The sequence below is a fragment of the Eleutherodactylus coqui genome, chromosome 6, assembly GCF_035609145.1.
Source record: "Eleutherodactylus coqui strain aEleCoq1 chromosome 6, aEleCoq1.hap1, whole genome shotgun sequence".
In the NCBI taxonomy this organism is placed as follows: Eukaryota; Metazoa; Chordata; class Amphibia; order Anura; family Eleutherodactylidae; genus Eleutherodactylus; species Eleutherodactylus coqui.
In genome coordinates this window covers 203,882,413-203,899,272 of record NC_089842.1, presented here as the reverse complement: position 1 = coordinate 203,899,272, position 16,860 = coordinate 203,882,413, and the positions used below count along the sequence as shown (strand labels likewise).

General features: G+C 44.1%; 1 protein-coding gene across 2 annotated transcripts in view; it reads right to left on the bottom strand.

The window, feature by feature from the left end:
- INO80 (INO80 complex ATPase subunit) overlaps positions 1-16,860 on the bottom strand; it is a 158,150-nt gene that overhangs the window by 118,620 nt on the left and 22,670 nt on the right. For both annotated transcript variants that reach the window (XM_066608638.1, XM_066608639.1), the window contains exons 2-4: positions 6,395-6,585; positions 2,757-2,923; positions 2,549-2,616 (exon numbers count right to left, since the gene is read on the bottom strand). In XM_066608638.1, coding sequence (XP_066464735.1) covers positions 2,549-2,616; positions 2,757-2,923; positions 6,395-6,537 — 378 coding nt within the window. In that variant the 5' untranslated portion in view covers positions 6,538-6,585. The remainder of the gene's footprint in view (positions 1-2,548; positions 2,617-2,756; positions 2,924-6,394; positions 6,586-16,860) is intronic.

Genomic DNA, 16,860 nt, shown 5'->3' with positions numbered 1-16,860 from the left:
AAAAGAGAACTTGTCTGATAAAAATAAAGAAGCAGCAGCGCCTCTGGCCTGGATAGTAGGTCAGGGCATAAAAATATAATTTATTTTATATATTGTACAGCCTTGGACACATGCAAGTTATTTTAATAGCAGAATCTGCCACTGCCTGGCGCCACTGGTACTGCTCTCCTGAGTAACCCAAGAAGTCAAAAATACAACTTGTAAAAGGGTTCTCTCATTTAGGCCTCGTTGACACGGGTGACACGGCAACACCACGAGAAAGTCGCAGCGATATTGCATCGCTGGCCCGTGTGATATCGCTGCGGTTTCTAAGGAGATACCGCGACTTTGTAGTGCTACAAAGTCACATGACTTTGTAGCACCACATGCAAAGATTTTTGGGAGAGGGGCTTGAAATATAAGCCCTACCCCAAAAATAAGCCATAGCTGAAGGGAAAAAAAAAAAGTATACATCACCTAGAAGCGCTTTCCGTGGCTCCACTGCAGTTTATCCCCAGGTCCCTGGCACTGGTCGTCTTCTTCTCTTCTGGCCCAGGATTGAAAAATCCCTGCCTCCTGGAAGCGCCGGCTGTGATTGGACAACACTTAGGCAATCACAGCCAGCATTCGATGAACCAATCACAACCATTCATCAAGTGCTGGCTGTGATTGGCTAAGAGTCAGCCAATCACAGCCAGCGCTTCCAGGAGGCGGGGATTTATCAATGCCGGGCCAAAAGAGATGACGACGACCAGTGTAGGGGACCCGTGGATAAACTGCAGCAGAGCCACGGAAAGGGCTTCCAGGTGTTTTTTGGGGTAGGGCTTATATTTCAAGCCCCCTCCCCCTCTCCTAAAAATCTTTGCATGTGGTGCTACAAAGTCGCACTTGATGAAGGGCTGTGATTAGTTCATCGAATGCTGGCTATGATTGCCTAAGCGTCCAGGAGGCAGGGATTTTTCAATCCCTGGCCAGAAGATGATGAAGCGAAAAACAGTGTCGGGACCCGAGAAGAAGATGTGGGCGGGCTGACAGCGCTTCTAAGGTAATGTATGTGTTTTTATTTTCTCCTGCAGCTAGGGCTTAGATCATAGCTTTGACAGTAGGATTTCCTACTGTCAAAGTTGCATTGCACCACACGAAAATCGCGTATTTTGTGCGATGCAACAGAGGCAGGCTCCATAGGCATGGAGCTACAAAACCTCATGAGTCACGGGCATATCGCCGGACCCGCAAGGTTTTTGGTCGTGTTGTTGCATGCTACATAACATCACACATGTGAAGTAACCCAAAGCATGGGCTTCACATACACGCGATTTGTAGCAACGCAACAAAATTGAGCGACTTTTTATAGCCATTTCGTTGCTTGAAGACAGCTCCATACATTGTGCAGTGGCCCAGTTTGGTGCTACAGGCCGAGTCCTAAGGAAGTAAATGGGATTCAGCCAGCAGTACAGAGCTGTTCTTTCTCTGACAAAACAGCTAGAAGTAAAACAATACTTTAAAGTGGTTGCCCCTCTGTACATCAGGTCAGCTTAAAGGGGCTGTCTGTCATTAAAGGGACTTATTCTGTTTGTAGAAATAGATGGCCTACTCTCAGAATAGTCTGTCAAAAATCTGATTGGTGGGGTTCCCCTGAGCAATGGGTGACCCTTGCTGATTAACTAGTTGTGTTAACACCGAGGCCTCTTCAATGTTTACACTGGATGATAATTCTTTCCCAGAATGCCATACTTTTTGTAGCAGCCGTACTGAGGACTGCAGTATTGTCTCACTGAGATGAATGGCCGCAGCCCTTTCAATCAGCTGATCGGTCAGGGTCCCAAGCAGCAGACCTCCACCGATCAGATATTAATGACCTATCCTGAAGGTAGGCCATCAATTTCAACAAACTGGATAACCCCATTGAAATGGGTTTTCTTGATTAATGGAAGTGTGGTCATCTGAGGAGGTGTACCGGTTAATGCCTTGAGAGGTCTGCTGTGTCCTGTCTATCTGAAAGGAAGCTCAATGTGGTATGTTTGTTTCTTGCCGATTTGCCTAAATTGCATTTCTTTTTGCTAAAAGTGCCTTCTATAGGCCAATTATATGGTTGATTCTTAACACTACAAGAGCTCGTTCACATGGGTGTACTTGCGCCGCGTAATATACAGTGAAGAGAACCCATTGATTCATTAGTATAAGCTTTTTTTTCATACAAAGCTCGATCACGTGAAAATAAATGCTGCATTCTCTATTTTAGTGCATATTCCGCACCACAACAGGCCATTGATGTGAATGGGATGGTGCAAATATGCAGTGAATAGGCAGGAAACCTGCATATTTGCACACCAAATACATGGACCCTTTTGCAAACTTTTTTGCGTTTGCAAATAGGCACTGTATTTGCATGCACAAAAACCTGCAGGAGCGGTCAAAATATGCGAACATATGCAATTTTCACTTGCGTAAATACACTGCGCACTTACGCCACAGAAATACGCTCATACCCGTGTGAATGAGCCCTATCTGAAATGCAACTTGTTCAATGCCTTGTTTTACATAAGAGCAAATAATTTTTTCAACCTACTCTCAGCCACTTTCGGTTTTTCTTCAGTTTTGAAAAATTGTAAAGGCTTCCTCGTTCTGATTTGAGCTCTGTAGAGACAAAACAAGAGTGTATAAAAAATCTATATTGTACAACCTCTACTTATAACATTATTATAGTAACATTACTGATTATTGATAACTTCACTGTACAAAAGAAATTACTTTTAAAGTAGAGGTAAAGAACAAACCTGATTGCAGGATTCCATTGTGAGAGCTAACCGGATAAACCCCCGATATCCCTTCTCTTGATATATCGCCAAGCAGTGGTGAGATGGGCTCCTCCTTCACCTGCATGGAAGGATCCTCAGATTCTGTAAGATGTGGGGTTTCATCCAAACCATCTTCACTGTCGTCACTGCAAGATTTTTTTTAAACATCTGTCAATGTAATTCATGAATACAAGTTTGTTTTTTTTCCCAAATCTTTCTTTGCTGCAGTAGAAACTCCAATCAGGTGGCAAAATATTACTTCAAGACCACATTAATATATTACTTTAACATAGTGCTTTCCTTAGATTTTCCAAATCTCCCTGGAAATATGTTTGGGGTGAGGTGAAGTTATCAATGAGAGGTGTTATCAAGGATTAAGAGTGTCAAATTTGAACATACAGTTTATTTCACAAAGGATTAGGTAAGGCTGCCTCCACATCTGTGACGGAACTGCCAGAGGGGCCCCAGTAGTAATAGGGTCCCGCAAAGTGACCCCAGTTGTAAAGGACAATGTGTGGATTTGGCAACTGTAGATTTCCAGCATAATTGCTGCAGGTTTACCACAGCAGATAGGCTGTGTGCAAATCTGCATGTGGCCCCTCTTAGTAACCGGACCCCCCTGGGTGACCTACTTAGTAAAGGGACCTACTCTGTGGCTCCAAATAGTTATAACAAACCCCTCTGTGTCCTTACTTAGTAATAGGACTCCCTGTGCGCCCTAGTTAGTAATAAAAACTCCTCCGTAACCCCATTTTGTAGGACCCCTTGGGTGCCCTCCATTAGACCTCTGTGTTCCAAAAACTCTGGCGGGTGGAAGGGGTATATTTACACGGGGTGAAAATGGTGGAAAATTCTGCAACATTTCAAGAAAATATGAAAATAGTGCCGATTTTGACCAATAATTAACTGTGTATCCAATTTTAGTAGCTACATCGCTCCCTCTCACTTCGGAACACATCATAATATAATTATTATACCGTTTCCCTGAAAATAAGACATACCCTGAAAATAAGACATAGCAAGATTTTCCAGATTTTTTGAGGATGCAAAATGATTTTTCAGGCTTTTTGAGGATGCTTGAAATATAGGCCCTACTCCAAAATTAAGCCCTGCTAACCGTTAATTAAAAAAGTCAATTTAAATACTGTCCAGGCAGCTATACATGTAAAAAAGTTAAACCTTTTTGAACAAAAATTAATATAAGACACTGTCTCATTTTCGGGGAAACAGGTTATATATTATATATTTATTATATAACACACACACACACACACACACACACACACACACACACACGGCAAAACTGAGCAATACAATGAATTTTCTCTCTTGTTCCCTGCATACAAGAAAGGGCTTAGGGTTGCAAATGCCACCATGAGGATGGAGGAACTACTGAATAAGGATAGCAGCAGCCAACAACGGTGTCTATGGATCCGGTCTTCCTGCTCATGCGATGTTAAATACTCTTGTACAATAAAAGACAGAAGTATTATAGAGGCGATACCTTTAATCACTAACCAGAAACCTTATATTTGCAAGCTTTTAGAACTCAGAGATGGTCAAAGTGGAGAAAGAATTTTTATCTACCTGTATAATTAGACATTATGATCTGCTTATAATCTAGATAAACTGCTACCCTTCCACAAAAACATCAAGTTCCATCCAACTATCAGACTTGCTCTTAGCCACTTACAATCTCAGATACATCTCTATCCATCAAAAATAGCATGCAAATATCTACCATAAATCTACAGGCTAGCCAGCATATCTATGATGGAAAAGCTTTCATCTATGATGCAAAGAAGTCTACGGCCAAGCTGTAGGATTCATCAGGATCTGTTCAGACAATGAAGACGGAAAACACCTGTCATCTCAGAAATACATTCCGACAACAGAGATCCCTTCTATAGGTTTGGGGGGGGGGGGGGGGGGGTGGCGATCCACAGAGCAACAATGATTCGACAGGGAAAGCCTATTGGGACATGAAGAAAACAGCAGGGTGCCCCTAGTGGTCTCACACACCGCTGGATGAACATCTCTAGAAAAGTCACTGCTGATCTCTAACCCTACTCCACAAAGTCAGCAAACTGAAGAAAATATTCCCAGATTTACCTCTCCTCTTATAAAGCCAGCAAACCTAAGGAATCTCCTGGTCACGGGTGCCCTCTCCTCACCATCAAGGAATCTCCTGGTCACGGGTGCCCTCTCCTCACCATCAAGGACTGGCAGTTCACCTTGTAACAGCAGAAAACGGAAGACTCGTACCCAACATCCTACCGACAGACACTGCTGATCTCTAACCCTACTCCACAAAGTCAGCAAACTGAAGAAAATATTCCCAGATTTACCTCTCCTCTTATAAAGCCAGCAAACCTAAGGAATCTCCTGGTCACGGGTGCCCTCTCCTCACCATCAAGGAATCTCCTGGTCACGGGTGCCCTCTCCTCACCATCAAGGACTGGCAGTTCACCTTGTAACAGCAGAAAACGGAAGACTCGTACCCAACATCCTACCGACAGACACCGTCTACATACCCAAAATAAAAGGGGACTATAAAATCCCTGAGGCTCTCTCCTGTACATCCCCCAATGTGGTGTACATGATACGGTGTACAAGGGGCCCTGACGGAATGGGATTAACAAGAAACTACAATCCACGATGAATCTGCACAGACATAAAAAGAAGCAGCTGATCGCAGCCGTGGGGAACCGTTTGTCTGGACCTGGTCAGAGTTTAAATGGATCTGAAAGTCTTAATACTCAAAAGGTCATCTTAAGAATACCAGAAACAGAAAAAAATGGGAATTGAAACTCATAAGAACTTTCAAGTTGTTGCCACAAGGACTCAATTTAAAGGGCCACTCCAGTGAGAATATTTTTCCCCATTCATTATGTAACTAGTCTCCCAGCTTGTATTAACTTAGTTGTTTATTTCTTTCTATCTGAAGCTCCTAGCCGCTCTTCTTCCTCCGATGCTCATGTGATCTCGCCCGAGTGCGAAAGTACTCGAAAATCGCGGCGCTCGGGTGAAAAAGGGGCGTGGCCGAGTATGCTCGCTCATCTCTAGTATCAACATATCCATAACTGCCTATACAAAAAAATTTGAACACACCATTTATCCTACACAGCAAAAACTGTGTGCATGTGCATGTGTGTGGGGGTGGGGAAGGGGGGTGAGGGAGAGAACTGAAGCAGAATGCTTATTTTGTTAATTTTGCCTCCACCAAAAAAAAAAACAAAAAAACACAAAATATGGGTGATCAACAAAGCCATGTGTACCCCAATAACTACAGAGCTCTGTCAATGAAAAAATTTTTTTTTTAAAAGTTATGTGACTTTGAATGCAACAATGTGAAAAAATAAATTTTTGAAGCCCCTACCAATAATACCCTTGGAAGCACTATAAATCAGCACTGCAGTGATATTCACACCGCTGTCTGGGTTGCACTTTTCAGTTTGTCCAGAGCCATACTTTGCCTACAACCGTCACATGCACACTCCGGTTAAAATGAGTTATGGAAGCCCACTTGTCTTGAGATTCATGGAGGTCCTCGAGGTCACAAGTTATGTGCTGTAAAGGCATTTTATTATTAAATGATATCTAGCTACGGTAGTTACCTGGAAAGGTTCCTGTTGAACGTAACCGACGTCTGGCGAAGAAACTGGTCCAGCCGCAAAGCTCGTTCCAGATACTGAAGATAAAGAGGCTTTGCAAGGTCTGTCGAATAGCCATCTTCTGTGGCTTCTAGGTCTGAGGCCATAGACACAACCTTTCTTCATACAGAGAGAAGACCTCACAGGGCTCAAAGCTGGAAAAAAAAGGCAGACTTCCTAAATGTTCATTCTCAAAATGACATGCACAAAAATGTAAGTTAAAGTAATTGTAAAAGGAAAGCAAAAAGTAAACAAAATTAATGTTTGATCGCATAAAAGGTATGCTTGTATTTCTGACATATGGCCATTTCATACACCTGCCTAAGGCTAACTTCACACGCGCGAGTGCAATATCGGGCCGTGAATCGCGGCCCGATATCAGGCTTGCCAACGTGCGTTTCCCGCACGGATGCCAGGTGCTTTTATATCAAAACCCCCACGCATCACTTTTTGGGAAGTAGCGAGTTTTTAAAGGGGAGCCCTAGCAAACGGTGTGATGCTGCCGCCGGCTCCATTGAAGACAATGGGCAATGCTAGGGCATGGCCAAAGACAGGACGTGCGGCGATCTTTCTCCCAGAGCGCATCGTAGTGCAGGGAAAGAAACTCGCTCATGTGTATGAGCCCATTCAAAAGAATGGGGTTTATATTCGTGCGACATTTATGCGTCTCGCAACCCACAAACCTGACCCATGTGAAGCCGGCCTAAGTCCTCATCCTTTCCCGTTTTAGGCTAAGAAAGAGAGGCTTGGCTTTCTCGGTCTTCTAGATCACTATTCCCCAACTCCAGCCTTCCCGTACCGCCAACACGTCAGGTTTTCATGATTCCCTTAGTATCTCACAGGTAATTTAATTATAGTCAGTGCCTCAGAAATTGCCACATCTGTCCGTTCTATAGGATATCCCCAACTTATGACTAGTTGGGGGTACTTGAGGAGTGGAGTTGAGAACCCGCTTCTAGAACCTTTGTTTGAAATAGGACAAAATTGTGAATGAATAGAAGTAGATAAAAAGTTAGAAGTGGAGCAACATCAGTAGGAGGGTATTACAAAAAAAGATTTGCAATGGAAATAGTCCCTTCTTTCTGTGGAATCGAACCGCTACATGTATGAAGTGAAACATGCAGCCAACCCAGACAAACAAACATCAAGGGCATGTCAGCAATGAAACAATATCTAAAAAACTGGGAGCAAGGCCAGGCTTACATGCGGGCTGCAAGATATACACACTCGGCACGCAGCCAGCATACAATGACACTGTGTATGGGCAGCGGGGCGGACCATCACATGTACTATCTCAGCGTGTATGCACGCGTGATATGTGCCAAGATAGAACACGCTGCAATTTTTCTTGCATGTGTATTTCACGCAATTCATGTGAGTGGTAACATGGCCACTTATGGGAGATTGGTACAGCGTATTCTGTGTGTGCGAGCCCATTGTAAGGCACGACCTGATAGCAAAAAAACATGCAAGTATGCAGCGATATTAGATCAACTCATGTTTATTTTCAATGCTGACAAACAAACACTGAAGGAGCATTTATTGCTTTGAAATTCAACTCCGGGAACAGATGTCGGGGGCAATTTGAAGCATCAGCATAAAGCAGAGCGTACCCCAGACGTGTGTCCCCAAAAGAAGCAGAAGTTATTGCTTCGAAACACATTTATCTGCTGGAATCAAAAACAAACAAAAAAAAAAGCCAAGCGAGTCTCACTGCGTACTTCCACATTTTCTACCTTACTTTAATTTTATTCCCTTTGATGGTGAAATTGTAAACTGCACCTAATAAAGTCTCATATTTAAATGGGTATAGCCATTTCAGACTTTTATGGCATACTAGAGATCTGTTCTGCCCCCTACCGCCTCGGGCCACCCTGAATACAGTGGCTGAAAATAATGGCGCGCCCTGCAAGGTACACTGCTCAGGAGCTACAAAAACAGCTTAGCTCGCTGTGCTACACTGAGTGCGTAATGCCCACTGACTTCTATGGGACTTACAGAGACAGTGGTTTAGTGGAACTCACCCGTTTCCATCAGCCTGGCCATCTCATATTCAGTGGTGTTCCCATCTTAGCAATGTTCCTTTTTTGGCGATGTTTGGCCAAGATGGAAGCACCACTTTAAGGGTGCCTGCACACGAACGGAATTTCCAGCGCGTTATTTTAGGCACATTGTCCGCCCCAGACCGCAGCCAATATACTCCTATGAGGATCCGCAGTTGTCCCCAGACGGACGGATTTGTATCGCGTTTTTTCACGCGCGTGAAAAAATCTGCGACCTGTTCTAATTTGGGTCGGATTCTGCGCGTGAAGCCTCCAATACAAGTGAATGGGTGCGTTTTTTCACGCAGTACATCCGCAGTGCAGCTGCAGATGGAGTCACTGGTTGCTATGACTACAGGAAGTAGGCATGGTAGGAGGCGTCCCAACACACAGCACAGAGCTTCACAGGCAAATTTGTAGAGGGAGATAGGTAGTATTTCTTGCCAATGCAGGATCTAAGAATGCAAAATCTGTAGTAATGAATTCGGCCGCCTGCAGACGAGCGGGTCGGATCTGGCGGCGAGAATTTTCGCCGCGGGACCCGACCCGAGAGCCTGCAGTGACGAGCGCGTACTCACCCGCGAATGGCGGCCCCGGCTCTTTCATGTGCCGGCTGCCGCGCAGCCGGCGCATGCGCAGACCGGAGCCGGCGGCCGGGTGAGTGCGTGCCCCGCACAAAAATAGGACATGCCGCGGTTTGTTTGCTGCGCGAGATTTCGCGCGCCCAAACCGCGGCCGTCTGCATAGGAGTGCGTATTGTAATGCACTCCTATGCAGACTTTCAGCGGCGGAAATCCCGCGGGAAATATCGCCGCGGGATTTCCGCCCGTGTGCAGGCGGCCTTCCTCTTGTGAATTTTTTTGCAGTGACTGAAATAAAGTCACGCTGGAGAAGCGCCTGAAAAAAGTTACATGGATCAACCATGCCCACAAAGACATCAATAATTTAACGGTGCTCGCACAAGCAAGAGGGACAAAACGGAGTCTAGGTGTTGGTTTTTAAGCTGTTTTCCAAGGAATGGGCAGTTCTCTAGGGGTTGGGTTTACAATAAGGGGTGTCTGCTGGTTTTTCTGCGCGTTTTTTTTCGCAACACATCCGCGTATATCCGCGCGTGATTTTTCACGCATCCGCACCTATCCGCAAGCACATTTAGGTACCATACGCTCGTGAAAATCCGCTAGCGGAATCCGGAACGCTCGTGTGCAGGCGGCCTAAGACACCTAGCCAGCAGCCCTCCTTCAATTTGACAAAATTTGCGAGACACTTTGAAATAAGACTTTGCAACACTTTCCTTCCTACACTGGACAGTTGAAAAAGTTTTTCCTGCAGAACTAGTTCAGTTTTAATATATTCAAAATTGTAATCGTTTTTTTTTTATTTTTACAATAAGCACCAAAAATACCCCCGAGGATTATATGTACAAGTTCAGTCAATGATGAGGGCTAACCACACTTCCGACTTTTGCCTCCATTTCCCATATGGAATATGTAAGTAAGTGTGTTCCGGGCTGGCTGTGATTTTCTTGACTTGTACGATGCTCGAAATTCACGTCAGTTAATCCACAGTCAAGTCAGAACACACTTCCCTATTCGGTACGTAAAACGGAGGCAAAATACAACAGTGAGGTTAGTCTTAGTATTTAAGGTCAGTAGAAAATAAAAAAAAAATTTATAAAAGTGTCTTTAAGAGCTAATAATCATCATCTTGTGGTCTTTTTTGCTCATATACATGACTTCCCCTGTACAAACTTTATTCTGTCCTTACTAAAGCATTATATAATACACAATGGATACATGCCATGAGAAAGAACTTGTGAGCATAAAATTGGAAGCACACAGAGGGACAATATGGTCCCATAGCATCTTATGGGCTTCATATTACAGATCTCTACAGCACAGATCTGTAGAACAAGACCGAGCACGAGCCCTCAGCAGCAAGTCTGCATGTGGTTACATTTTTTATAGAAATATATGGCAATTCTTAGTCCCTCTTGCCAGAGGCTGCCATCTGTTCAGGGGGGAGGAAGTAGTATTTTGAGCTAAACAGAACCTAAGTGAAGGAATTCTAAGAGATTACCTGCAAAAGTATATAGTGGCTAATAATCTAATAACCGGTAGCATAAATTCAAGAAAAAACAGATTGTGTCTAGCCAGCATGCTTCGTTTTGTGAGAAGGTCAGTGTGAATCTGCATGTTGGGCTGAAGGGCTATATCTAGATTTTGCAACACGACAGTTCTTGTACGAAAGCTGCATATGCAAAGACTGGGCAACCCATGGGTAAAGAATCAGTTGAGGGACAGTAAACAAAGTCGAAAATGGTACACTCTCAAAATGGGCTAAAATCAGCAGGGGAGTCTTCTGCTCTGTTCAATGGGACGGCTCCGGCGTGCTTGCGCCGGAGAGCTGGACTGCGCATGCGCAGAAGACCTCGGCGGCGCGAGCACGCCGGAGTGGCCCCATTGAACAGAGCAGAAGACTGCACAGCGCAAGCACGTCTAATGGAAGGAGAAGACAGCGTTAGTCGGCGCCATGGAGACGAGGACGCCAGCACCGGAGCGGGTAAGTATATAACTTCTGTATGGCTCATATTTAATGCACGATGTACATTACAAAGTGCATTAATATGGCCATACAGAAGTGTATAACCCCACTTGCTGCCGCGGGACAACCCCTTTAAGCCCAGCTCTTTTTGATCTTTTTATTAACCTCTTCCTCACATGCACCATTTATGTTCGGCATACATCAGTATACGTCCGTGTATGGAGCGAACTAGGGAGCCAAACCCGCTCCATACATAGATGTTGGCCATCTTTGGCAGCAAACAAACGCAATCAGCAGCATTCAAGTATCCTGATTGGGACAAGGTGAAGCAATGACTCTACCCACAAAGAACAGAAAAGTCAGCACCATACTGCTCGGTAACCCGTACCAGGTTCTCACACACGAGAACAATGAAGAGGTACACAACAAGAAATAACTCTACCCTCAAAGATCAGTCCAGTACGCACTCAGAATCCTCTTGGATGGAGAAAAAGGAAGAAAAGGAGAGCACTGGTTGTGGGGGATTTCCTACTGAGAGGAACACAGGCCGCTGTCTGCAGACCTGACATAACCTCACGAGAGGTGAGCTGTCTTCAAGGTGCTCAAATCGAAGATGTGTCTGGTAGGCTATCCGGACTCTTCAGTCCTACAGACTACTACCCATTCATACTAATACATGAGGGAACAAATGACACTGCAAAGAAGGACCTTGTAACTATCTGCAGAGACTTTGAAGACCTCGGAAAGAAGGTGAAGGAACTAGGAGCACTGGTGGTTTTCTCATCCATCCTCCCAGTGGATGGCCATGGAGCAAGGAGATGGAACAGGATTCTAGAGGTGAACAACTGGCTACGTCGATGGTGCCGTCATCAAGGATTTGGATTTCTAGACCATGGAGTGAATTACCTTTATGATGGACTGCTTGCTAGAGACAGGTTGCACCTTACAAAAAGGGGCAAGCATATACTTGGCAGGTGCCTGCCTTGCTGTACTCTTCAGAAGAGCTTTAAACTAGAAGGGAAGGGAAAGGCCAGGTAAAAATATACAGCTAAGACATTAAATTGATAATCTTGCTATTAGAAGTGCACTCAAAAATAATCGAGAACATAGGAGGAGTTTTCGTTTTGCTGCAAAACAAGGCATGCAGTTCAATCTCAGACAGATATGCAAACGATTAGCGTTGTGGTGTAATTAGATGAACAGTCTTTCCTGTGGGCCTAAAAGTGGTTCCACCGTTGGCCTATAAAAATGCTCTCAAACAGCACTACCAAAGATTGCTTCCTTCCTGATAAGACAAGAAAAAACACAAAGAGGTTTAAAGCTCCTCCCCTTCTCACCCTCCTCTTTTCCTGTTCTTTCAGTCCGCACACATATAGAGAGGTGCTGGGAGATCCCTGGAGTTCCGGGAAAGGAAAGTTACCCCCCCCCCCCCCCCCCCCTTTTCTCCTCATGCCTGGTGGATGGGCGGCAGCGGAGGCTTTACCCCTCCCCGACTTCCTGGGACACTGCAGGGGCAGTTTTCCCTATCCTGGAAGTTTCTCCCCCACAGCCAAGGGTGGTTTTACATGAAGCTCTGCCTTGACATGGAGTGCAGATTGTCCCTGCGCCAAATTTGAATCTGGTTCAGCCAGTGTAAGGACAAGGGACAGAGGACAACCAAGCCTCCTCCTGTGAATTATATAGTGTGTCTGCATTGCTACCTGGAGAGGAGCCATCCAGCACCTGACAACCCGAAATCTGCTAATGTAGGTACACTGTTGGGTGCATCATACAATACATGCTTTTAATATACATATTGATCATTTTCCCTACTGTTATTTGTTAGAGGGACAAGAACTTGGCTGGGGATGCTAAAACCAGGCCGAAAAAAGTGCAAAATCTGATTGTTCTCAGTAAGAGAAATCAGGTAATCTTGTAGATAGAACACCTTTTAATAGCCAACAAAAAATAGATGATGTTATAGCAAGCTTTCAAACCTACTCAGGGTTCTTCCTCAGGCTTATGGCCAAATGCACACGGGTGGAAATTCTGCGGCGGGATTTCCCGCAGAATTTCTGCCCGTGCCCGCTGCCATAGGATTACATTAGATAATGCAATTCTATGCAGACAGGCACGGTAAACAAATCGTGGCATGTCCTATATCTGTGCGAGCCTCACAGAGGCCCACACAGAAATGTCACTGGTGACGTGCAGGCACGTAGCACAGCGAGATGCTGGGAGGTGGTGAGTGCATGGTGACTGTAGGGGCACGACTCACATCCAGCTGCAAGAAAGCCAATAGTTTGGCTTTAGCATCTCAAAATCCAATACCATCTACTTCTTCTGTGCCAATTACCGTTACGAAAACAAGTAGGTTCGGTAATTACTCCAACTCTGAGAAGTATAATATTCTTTAAGGCTGAGGAAGGTGAAAGTCCTAATGAGGACTACAAAAAAAAACAAAAAAAAAAAAAAAACACTTTTCAAACCAGGTGATCTATACAAATTGAAGGGGCTTTCCAGGGAAATACTATTGGTGACCTCTCCTCAGAACAGGTCATCAATAGTTGATCGGTCGAGGTCCAACGTTTGGGACCCTGACCGATCAGCTGTGTGGGCGCATGCTGTCACTGCCGCAAGTACAGAGACCGGAGCAGAAGTCTCTGCACCGACCTCCATGTAGTGGTTGGTGCTTTTAACTGCAGTTACAAGCGTCGGCCACAATAAGGAGGTCTGTGTGGAGGCTTCTGCTCCAACCTCTGCATTTATGGCACTGACAGCATGCGCCCACACAGCCGATTGGTCAGGGTGCCAAGCGACAGACCTCAGCTGATCAACTATTGATGACCTATCCTGATGATGAGTCATCGATAGTATTTCCCTGGAAAACCCCTTTAAGGCAATTATTAATAAAGATGAGCAAAAAAGAAAAAAAAACTAGAACCATCCAAGACAAAATTTTTGATTGCCATGGGAGAAAGTCAAAAATATACCTTCCTAGTCCACGAGAATATTCACAAACCGATTACGAAGGAATGGAACAAGCTTCATATAGGCTCTTTCATTCCAACTAAAGTTACTAAGCGTACCTCCTTACCCTTTGAGGATGCGACGCAGTTAAATGATCCCATAAATCAGAAAGTTTCTGCGCTATACATCCTTCCCTCCCCTTCTGGTCTATGCATTTCACTGAGCATGACGACTGGTCCCTCTCCTCTTTTTTGAAAGTCTCTGTCTCCTGCCACTCATTTGACAGAAGATAGTGATCAGCAAAATAGAAGGAAATGAGCCCCCTAGTGGCCAGCACTTTAGAAGGATATTTCAGCACAAAAACATCACTTTGGGTAAATAAAGTAAACGGCAGTTTTGATAGGTATCACACGGACTTTTATACAAGAGCAAGTTGCGTGAGAAGTTAATGGCCCTTCAAAACAAACCATCAATATCAGATCGCTGGTGATCTGTCTCTGCAGCCAAGTGAATGGAACTGAACGGCAGAAAAAGGTACAGCCTGATGTACAATGAAGTCCCTTCAATCAGTTGATTGTGAGAGTGCTGGAGGTCAGACTCCTACCAAGCTGAAACTGTGCCCAATCACAAGGACAGACCATCAATATTAAAGCCCGGGAAATCCCTTTAAAGCTAGCTGATAGAAAGATGTCAGCGATGTCAGCATGCATTGCTGTATAGGAGCCCAGTCACACTGGCCATTCTGAATCCTGTCCGCAGCTAAAAGAGTCGTCCAAGGGTTAAGAGCATCAGAAACCTCTGTGAAGTCAGCACCCCATCTTTCAAAAAAGTTAATTTTTTTATAAGTTCTGGATGCACCCCAAAGAGTTCTAGAGTTCCCAATTAATTTTAGAAATAGTTCTAGCAAATTAGGCAAAAAAAAATCAACAAATGTATCTCTGCGGTGCTAACTTCCTAAAATGATATTACTAAATCAGCGAGAACTTTGTAAATATGGGTTCTAGAGCTTCGAGCATTAAGAGTTTTCTTCAGAACTCTTGAGGTGCTACCCAGAACTTTTATAAAAACGCGGGATTTCCCCCAAAAATATTTACACATAATAACTGAAATTTTTGGATCCAGCATCTAAATATCAGCGAGAACTTTGTAAATATTGGTTCTAGAGCTTCGAGCAGTAAGAGTTTTCTTCAGAACTCTTGAGGTGCTACCCAGAACTCTTATAAAATCGCGGGATTTAAAAAAAAATTATTTACACAAATCCGCAGCGACGGCTTCTGCCGTCTTAGACGCAGCGGATTTGCCATCCCGTGTGGACGAGATTTTTGAGATTTCTCAGCTGTCATTCAGCTGAGAGCTGCCCCTGATTGGTCCCTGCACTGAACCAATCAGAGGCAGCACTCACTCACCCATTCATGAATGGGTGTGAGTGAGAGCTGCCTCTGATTGGTCAGGCTGTGACCAATCAGAGGCAGCTCATTCAGCAGGCAGGGATTTTAAAGCCCCGGCTGCTGAATACTACTCTGAGCAGTTCAGGAGAACTGCCGGCCGTCCGCGGCTGAACTCCGTCTGCCGGGACCAGGTGAGTGTATATATATATTTTTTTTGTTTGTTTGTTTTTACACATTTCTGGATGAATTTCAGGGAAGGGCTTATATTTTTAAGCCCTTCCCGAAAATTCATCGTGAGATCGCCCGTAGCCCATTGCTTTCAATGGAGCCGGCTGTATTGCCGGTTCCATTGAATTCAATGCGCTGGACAGCGCTGAAGTGCTCCGGCCCGTTTCTATTGAAACGCGGCTAGGAGCAGTTTTTAGGGGGGATTTTTCGGCCCCGGTCACGCGATTTGCGGATGCGCATCCATCTTGCGATCCGCAAATCGCGGGAAAAAATGCCAGTGTGACCGAAGCCTAATTTTCAAATGCCGGATCCAAAAATTTCAACATTATGGCTAAATAATTTTTTTTTTTTTTTTTAAATCCCGTGATTTTCTAAGAGTTCTGGGTAGCACCTCAAGAGTTCTGAAGAAAACTCTTAATGCTTGAAGCTCTAGAACCAATATTTACAAAGTTCTCGCTGATTTTTAGATGCCGGATCAAAAAAATTTCAGTTATTATGTGTAAATAATTTTTGGGGAAATCCTGTAATTTTATAAGAGTTCTGGGTAGCACCTCAAGAGTTCTGAAGAAAACTCTTAATGCTCGAAGCTCTAGAACCAATATTTACAAACTTCTCGCTGATTTTCAAATGCCCGATCCAAAAATTTCAGTTATGTGAAAAAATTTTGGGGGGAAATCCCGCGATTTTATAAGAGTTCTGGGTAGCACCTCAAGAGTTCTGAAGAAAACTCTTAATGCTCGAAGCTCTAGAACCAATATTTACAAAGTTCTCGCTGATTTTCAAATGCCCGATCCAAAAATTTCAGTTATGTGTAAAAAAAATGTTGGGAAATCCCGCGATTTTATAAGAGTTCTGGTTAGCACCTCAAGAGTTCTGAAGAAAACTCTTAATGCTCGAAGCTTTAGAACCAATATTTACAAAGCTCTCGCTGATTTTTAGATGCCTGATCCAAAAATTTCAGTTATTATGTGTAAATAATTTTTTAGGAAATCCTGCGATTTTATAAGAGTTCTGGGTAGCACCTCAAGAGTTCTGAAGAAAACTCTTAATGCTCGAAGCTCTAGAACCAATATTTACAAAGTTCTCGCTGATTTTCAAATGCTGGATCCAAAAATTTCAGTTATGTCTAAAAAAAAATTTGGGAAATCCCGCAATTTTATAAGAGTTCTGGGTAGCACCTGAAGAGTTCTGAAGAAAACTCTTAATGCTCGAAGCTCTAGAACCAATATTTACAAAGTTCTCGCTGATTTAGTAATATCATTTTTGGAAGTTAGCACCGCAG